The sequence below is a fragment of the Etheostoma spectabile genome, unplaced genomic scaffold, assembly GCF_008692095.1.
Source record: "Etheostoma spectabile isolate EspeVRDwgs_2016 unplaced genomic scaffold, UIUC_Espe_1.0 scaffold352, whole genome shotgun sequence".
Taxonomy (NCBI): domain Eukaryota; kingdom Metazoa; phylum Chordata; class Actinopteri; order Perciformes; family Percidae; genus Etheostoma; species Etheostoma spectabile.
This window is the reverse complement of record NW_022605591.1, coordinates 938077-946510: the sequence shown is the minus strand read 5'-3', so window position 1 is coordinate 946510 and position 8434 is coordinate 938077. Positions and strand designations below refer to the sequence as shown.

Below are 8434 nucleotides of genomic sequence, written 5' to 3'. Positions count from 1 at the left end.
GACAGCGTGGGACGCCAAGCCATTTCTTAACATACGAAGTCACGGTTCGTTCCATCTTTTCCACAGTTGTTATAGGGAGTTCGTAGATAGTGAGAGGCCAGGAGGTAACAATAGATAAATGATGATATATATGTTGTACTTGTGGAACTGCAAAACAAAATTCTATAGATATCTTCAAAAATATAGTACCATTTGCTTTGAAGAAGGCTGTTATACTCACTAGGCTACAGCTGCTAACTTTCTGTGTGCTTTTCAATGTTAGCCGTGACTGGCAATGAAAAGAATAAAAATTATCATAATTTTCGTATGGCATATTTGGGTTTTAGTTTTAATCTCACAAAATAAACCACAAAATACAATTATGTTAAAGGGGATCAAAGTGACAGCAACATTTTTAAGCTTTCTCCAGTACAAAAACCAAGATCCTTAAGACATCCTGAGACCAGTCTGGAGTACTCCAGCCCCCTCACCTCTCTTGGCTTGGTGTTCCTGGCAGCGGACGATGTAGAGGAAGCGGGGGCTCTCGGGGCAGAAAGGCAGAAGTGCCATCTGAAATACAGCCGGCACAATGGCTAAACCCAACAGAACTGGCCACAAGTCCTCAATCCCCAGTAATGACTCAAGACCGAGGACCTGCATCAGGAGAGGGATCAAGTGTGAGGGCATTAAAACATAAAAACTCAGGGAAACACTTGTTGATGTAATGGGACAGAGCAGCTGGTGTTCATTCATTAAGGTTTTAAAATCTCTGCAACATCTATCTTAATGTGCTGTCATACCTGTGCTATGAGAATACCAGTGACTATAGCCAGTTGGTGCAGCGTGCCCAGTGCCCCTCGCAGACTCGTAGGAGCTATCTCACCCACATACATAGGTGTCAAGGCTGATGCCAACCCTGCAGAGAGAAACATTTGGATGAGGGACAGAAACTTTTTTATAAAGTGTGAAGGAGATAACTTACTGAACAGTGGAGCGCTCACCGCAGTAGACGCCAATGATAAAGCGACCGAGGATCAACATTTCGAAGGAGCGGCAGAGCTTGGACAACCCCATCAGACTCCCACCAATGAAGGCAAACATGTTGTTTATGAGCATGGCTTTCCTCCTGGAGAACACACAGACAAGCACATTTGAAGTAATTCAACAGGTTTTAAAGCATAACTATTATTATTAATATTTTTCAGAATTACATTTGGAACAAAAGTCTTAACTTATCATCCAGAAGATTATCATTAACTTGTCTTACAGTAATAAGACAAGTTAATAGTGGTAGTAGTAGTAGTAGTAGTAGTAGTAGTAGAAGTAACATCACTGTACCGCTGACAGTGGTCAAAATCACTTTAAACATAAAATTATGGTCAACATAAAAATAACTATTAGTCCTGTAAGTGTTAGCACAATGAATTTGGGGTAAAAAAGTATTGTCCAAAGATTGACTTGAAGAATACTACATCACACATCTTTTTTGAATAATGAACTTACTATACAGAAAAATTGTGTGTTGTTCAATGTGATACGGTGTGGTGGGTGTAGATGAAGTAGACAGACTACTTATGCCTCCAGAGGGCAGTGTCACACAACAACACTGAACGCTTTAGTAAGCTGCTGAATTAGTGACTGAAATGATTCTTAAATAAACTTAAATAGGACACATTTATCAGCCTCACTCTTGCAGTTTGGTATTATATCTCAAGTTATTTTCAGACCATGCCAAAAGGTTATGTGTCCCACATATTTTATATGATCCCCCAAACATGTTTTAGACATATAAAAATGCTCTGCTCTGAATAATAATTGTGGTCTGATATGTTTTTTTTCTTTACCAAAATGTTTAATTACCTAAAAAAATCTTAAAATTACATATTCCTCCTTCACCCTAAGTGAATGTGCCTTAGAGCAGCCCTCTGCCCATACATCATCTGCACAGTGAGCAAAACCTTGTTTGAAAGCATACCGCTCACTGTTCCGTCTGTGCTCACGTGTGTTATTTTCCTGCTCCAGTGTGCCGCACCCTCCAAACAATACAATAATAAAAAAAATAATAAAGAACCTTAAAAACTTTTATTTGTGCCCTGGAGACTTACATCTAAATTACTCTGACCTCAGAGCTTCCATTGTCTCAACCAGCCACCCCAGTGTCCGCTTCTCTTTTTTAGGAAGTACTAAGCCGAACGCTACCACCCTCCCAACCCTTCCTGACCCAGTGCTGCCAGCTCTGTTAAGGAAGATTCAGGAAGAGTTTTGTAGTTTAGTTAAACTATACAGTATGCATACCGTGTATTTTGGTAATTAAAGTTATTTAAGTGTGATGCACACAAGCATTTCTGTTTGAATTGTTCTTCCTCTGCTTTTGCACAAGTGAATCAAATGATTCAGTGTTATGCATGTAAACTCTATAGTGCCTGAGTATTCATACTGGGCAGATAGTAAAATCTGCAACCACTGACACAGCTGATAATAGGAACCTAAAATGTAATCAGTTGTAGCCTGGAGCATATATGGTGTTTTCAATGGTTTGACTAAGCTTGGGTTCATGCAACAGGCTAAAAACAAACTCCCAATTCTATTAGAAATTCCTTAGTTATGTGTGGCATCCTTTGTGTTTCCCTACCTGCCCAGCCACTCGGAGATGAAGCCCACACAGAAGGAGGACAGCATGCCACCGAAGGAGAAGATGGCCACGGACAGGGACCAGAGGGAGGTGAGGGTCCCTGTGGGGATGGGCTCTCCATACCGGTGCACCCATGTAGCATTATAGTCCGCCTCAATGATCTGCAATAGGGCACAGACGGGACAGGAGCCCCGGGGAGACGGCATGAGTCATGTTAAACAACAGATCAACCCAGGAGTGCAACTCCCTAGGAGTCAAACAGAAACAAATGAAGACAAATACAATTGAAACAAATGAAGACAAATAACAAATAAGACGAAATGTTTCAGTAGCGATACTGAAAGCTGGCATTGAATGTCTAAATGTACTACATTTCTAGTATGGATCTCCTAAAACATGCTTATATTTATCAAATAAGTGTTTTTTAAAAAAAAGAAGCTTTTTTCTATTAAAATTGAAGTATTGTCAAACAACCATGTTCACACTTTGAAGTTGACCAGGGCCAGGATTTCACTATAAGCTCCTGAGATGAAGCTACATTCATACAAATGTAAAGGGGTCATCAAAACCGTAAAGTCAAAACAACCAGGGGAAAATGGAGGATGTACACAGCGGATAAAATAAAGGATAAAGTAGAGAAATATATGAACAGCCAACACTGACAGTCAGCTGTCAGTACCAGTGAATTAACTGAGTGGCTAGTGAGTTTGTAGTTAAGCAGCCGAGTCAGAGAAACCCCCCCTGATTTGGCTTTAGTTATCTGTGTCCATCCATCTTTCTGACTGACTGTAAATGTGTTAATAATGCCAACCAACAGAGTACACTGTGTAGTGTTATGTTGTTCTTTGTTTTTACCTTCTGAGGTGCATTGATGACGCCAATATTGTATCCAAACTCAAGAGATCCCAGGACAGCAGTGAAGACTGAGAGAACAAAGGTTCCAGTCAATGTCTGGAGTACAAACACACACAAAGAAACACATGTAGACAGGTAAAAAAAAAAAACAGAACACTGAGGGTAAAGATAATTGCGGCAAATAATTAGAGACCTTAGGTGGATAACTGGGATTGGTTTCAGCACTGCAGCTCTACTCTCTCCAACATCATCTATATATAACTGTGATCCTGATGCGAGACAGTCTCTTCAGCACTGTCCATGACTTCACAGGCTACTTTTCTATTGACGCCTGAACTTTAACTTCCCTCCACTTCCCCATTAGGCCACAGGCACCTGTCTCCACGGTGACAGACAAGACCACCTTGGGGAGATGAGGTCTTCCCCTCCAGCGTAGTGTGTTCCAGTCTCAAAGAGACATTTCATTAACTGGCAGATTAGTTACCATAGCATCCCCAATGCTAAAGACGTAACTCAACAATAGATTTACATGTTTTTGTAAGGTTTATGAAATATTTCAAGACCTGCTGGATAAAGAGAAAAAAAACACACCCATTGTAGCTCCCTGTCAAGTTGTTTGGTGATGTAGACCTCCTGGCAACAAAAATATGATATGACTTAAACTTAAAAAGCTGATCCTGCTGCATTGTATTGTATTCTGTTCTGTTGTATTCAGATCATTCAGCAGTTTAAGTTTCAGTTAGCGTGCGTCTGTAACACTGTGTCTTAACCTTGATGTGTTGGGTCTCTAGATAAGCTGCTGTGTAGTATTCATGAACCAAAACAAAAGTGCGTGTGTGTGTGTGTGTGTCAGTCTGTGTGTGTGTGTGTGTGTATTTGTGTCAGAATTATTACACTTCATGTTACCTGCATCTCATTACAAATCACATAGGTGAATGCTCAGTTATTTGTTTACTTTTCTCGTATCATGAATGAATCTGATTCCTTAGAGCTCTGAGAGGGTTTTTGCTTTGTTTGAGATTCCAAGCTTGCAGGATTTATTTTACATTGCAGCCAAAACGTCTGAGGTGCAAAAGAGCCTGGGGCGTCAGCCTGCTCTGTTTACAGACAGAGTTCTCACAGACTGGTGTTGAAGCCTTCAGGAGTTTTTCTCTTCAGATAACAGTCCACCCACTCTTGTTTCGAAATTAAGGAGAGATGAAACTGAATCACTTAACTTTTAAACACTGTTTGTAGCTATCCACCTATTTGAGCATAAATACCAACAAAAATGAGTATTGTGTGTGTGTGTGTGTATGTATGTGTCTGTTTCTTTTTGTGCGTGCATGCATGTGTGTGTGAACATTGGTGGTTCACATGCACAAGTGGCAACATGGCAACATGAACTGACAACATTAACTGTGTGTGTGTGTGTGTCTGTGTGTATGTTTGTGTGTGTGTCTGTTTGTATGCGAACATTGGTGGTTCACACGCACAAATATGAAAAGATGTGTTCCATGTGAGGGATGACATGTTAAGAGGAGTAATAGAAGGAGTATGTGAAAGAGATGGTTTCCTATAATTTACACATTATTGATTTGTTTGGCAGGTGTGGCTCACATAGGGGGAGAAGTACTTCAGTTCAAGAAAACACTGGGCTCCCATAATTTACTCTAAGCTCTCTTCGGGCGGCTGTGGCTCAGTGGTAGAGCGGTTGCCTGCCAATCGGAAGATTGGTGGTTCAATCCCCGCCCCTGCCATCAATCCCCTGTCATTGTCAAAGTGTCCTTGGGCAAGACACTGAACCCCGAGTTGCCCCCGGTGCTGCGCATCGGAGTATGAATGTGTGTGAGTGTTTATCTGATGTGCAGGTGGCACCTTGTACGGCAGCCCCGGCCATAGTGTATGAGTGTGTATGAAAGCGTTTGCCCCCTTCCTCATTTCCTGTTCCGATTTGTCACACTTAAGTGTTTCGGAACATCGAACCAATTTAAACAATAGTCAAGGACAACACAAGTAAACACAAAATGCAATTTGTAAATGAAGGTGTTTATTATTAAAGGTGAAAAAAAATCCAAACCACCTGTGTGAAAAGTGATTGCCCCCTAAACCTAATAACTGGTTGGGCCACCCTTAGCAGCAACAACTGCAACCAAGCGTTTGCGATAACGTGCATGACTTTTACAGGCGTCCTGGAGGAATTTTGGCCCACTCATCTTTGCAGAATTGTCCTAATTCAGTTACATTAGAGGGTTTTCGAGCATAAACGGCCTTTTTAAGGTCATACCACAACATCTCAATAGGATTCAGGTCAGGACTTTGCTAGGCCACTCCAAGGTCTTCATTTTGTTTTTCTTCAGCCATTCGGTGGTGGACTTGCTGGTGTGTTAGGATCATTGTCCTGCTGCAGAACCCAAGTTCGTTTCAGCTTGAGTCACAAACAGATGGTCGGACATTCTCCTTCAGGACTCTTGGTAGACAGCAGATTCATTTATCACGGCAAGTCTTCCAGGTCCTGAAGCAGCAAAAACGCCCCAGACCATCACACTACACACCACCATATTTACTGTTTATAATGTTCTTTTATGAAATGCAGTGTTCCTTCTACGCCAAGATATACTTGGACACACACCTTCCAAAGAGTTCCACTTTTGTCTCATCGTCCACAGAATGTTGTCCCAAAAGTCTTGGGGATCATCAAGATGTGTTGTGGAGAAATTGAGACAGCTTTGATGTTCTTTTTGCTCAGCAGGGGTTTTCTCCTTGGAACTCTGCCATGCAGCCATTTTTGCCCAGTCTTTCCTGATGGTGGAGGCATGAACGCTGACCTTAACTGATGCAAGTGAGGCCTGCAGTTTCTTTGCGTTGTTGTGGGGTCTTTTGTGACCTCTTGGATGAGTCGTCGCTGCGCTCTTGGGGTAATTTTGGGCGGCGCCACTCCTGGGAAGGTTCACCACTGTTCCATGTCTTCGCCTTGTGGATAATGGCTCTCACTGTGGTTCGCTGGATTCCCAAAGCTTTGGAAATGGCTTTATAACCCTTTCCAGACTGATAATCTCAATTACTTTCTTTCTCAATTGTTCCTAATTTCTTGGGTCTCGGCATGATGTGTAGCTTTTAAGGATCTTCTGGTGGACCTTACTGTGTCAAGCAGCTCATTTAAGTGATGCCTTGATTGTGAACAGGTGTGGCAATAATCAGGCCTGGTGTGGCTAGAGAAATTGAACTCAGGTGTGGACAACCACAGTTATAGTATGTTTTAACAAGGGGGGCAATCACTTTTTCACACAGGGCCATGATGGTTTGGATTTTTTTTCCTTAATAATAACACCTTCATTTACAAATTGCATTTTGTTGTACTTGTGCTGTCCTTGACTATTGTTTAAATTGGTTTGATGTTCCGAAACACTTAAGTGTGACAAACATGCAAAGGAACAGGAAATGAGGAAGGGGGCAAACACTTTTTCACACCACTGTACAATCCACGTGTAGAATGGGCACACACGCATGAAAGGTGTAGGAGTGTGTGTTTGCAGAAGTCTTTCATCTCCTGGATGAAAATTATACTCTTTCCCAATTATATACTCTTTATATACTTTTTCTTCTGGTGGTCCTTTTTTACCATAAAGAAGTGTGACCAAGTTAAATAAATCCCTCAAAATTCAAGTAAAGTAGTCCCAATGAAGTGTATGTTTTCAAATGCCTTTTGTGAAGGATATCATAAGGCATTGAGGCAATCTGATGAAAATTGCCATATTTATGGTACAGGGAATGTGTGAATCTGTTATTTTTGACCGGAACATTGTTAGAAGGTTAAAAGTGATTCATACATCCACCTGACCTAATTTCTCAGAAAGAGCTGCAGGGAGCACATAGCCCAGGCATTGTTTATGAGGGTGTAAAGGAACCAGTCAAACTAGGTGGCTGTAACAAAGCCACAGTCGGCTCTGACCTGTACACTCCGATTTTAGGCTGGCCAAGGTCACTGCTCAGGACTTAATAGCTAAGGGCCATAGCTTGTTCAAAAGCAGGCTGAAGTTTTTTCCGCCCTGAAACGGACACATTTATTGTTGTTACTGGTTGTTGCGAAGTTGAAAATTGTCGATTGTTTTTATTCTTTATATTTTATGTAAAGGATCATACAGGCCGTTGCCTTGCACGTTTTTTAAGGAAACTGAGAAAAATACTCTCACTAAGTATTATTTTATTATTTAGATTTTTTTTTCTCCATCCGACTAATCTTTGTTTTGGTCTCCAGTTTTTTTGTACTTGACGGAGATAGCCCCGTGCGTAATATCTCTGGTAATACGCACCTAAAAGTGATATGCGCACAGAACTAAGAAAAAAACACAGCCACATTTACAGATTGTGAAAAAGGTCTAAAGAATGAAATTTACCTCCCCTCCAAGTTGCTGAAACCCGGCCGGCATGACTGCAGGCAGCTCCAGGCACCCAGTAGCAGTCGATGACAGATGCGTCTGGTGCCAAAAGCCAAAAACGTGAAACTCCCCCAAAAGGACAACAAGTCCCGATTTAAACTTTAGCACTTAAGCAACAAAAACGTACGGAGGGAAACGTAAAATCCAAAAGAAAAGCCCAAAGGTATCGGTCTGGTGCGTCCTGTATTGCAAACTGTGTTGTGTCCGTCCAGCTGGGATAGACTGACACCCGCACATGCTCTCCGCATCGAGACCGTTGGGGGTTGGGGTGGAGGGGCCTGAGCTTGAGGTCCTCCCGCAGAGGTCACGCGCAGCAAGAGCATATGACCTTAACTACTATTGGCTCAGTTTTCATTTCAGGAAAACCATGATGTGAAAACTGAGTTTTTCCTCAAGGGCTCACAAGGGCGTCTGGTTTCTATAATGGAAAGTGAGAGAGCTGTGATTACATTTTAAGATTCCTGTTTAAATAAACAAAAATTTTATTTCAGCATGAGTGGAAGGTTTTTGGAGGACCAAATTTGGGCCCACTTTTAAAGCCTATGTTACA

The 8434-nt window shown here is 41.7% G+C and overlaps 1 protein-coding gene across 1 annotated transcript in view; it reads right to left on the bottom strand.

Annotated features, from left to right (window-relative positions):
* LOC116686371 (solute carrier family 2, facilitated glucose transporter member 4) overlaps positions 1 to 8152 on the bottom strand; it is an 18637-nt gene extending 10485 nt beyond the window's left edge. The window contains exons 1-6 of the mRNA XM_032511371.1: positions 7843 to 8152; positions 3467 to 3562; positions 2612 to 2772; positions 981 to 1105; positions 780 to 895; positions 471 to 633 (exon numbers count right to left, since the gene is read on the bottom strand). Coding sequence (XP_032367262.1) covers positions 471 to 633; positions 780 to 895; positions 981 to 1105; positions 2612 to 2772; positions 3467 to 3562; positions 7843 to 7875 — 694 coding nt within the window. The 5' untranslated portion in view covers positions 7876 to 8152. The remainder of the gene's footprint in view (positions 1 to 470; positions 634 to 779; positions 896 to 980; positions 1106 to 2611; positions 2773 to 3466; positions 3563 to 7842) is intronic.
* Positions 8153 to 8434: the final 282 nt, after the last annotated feature.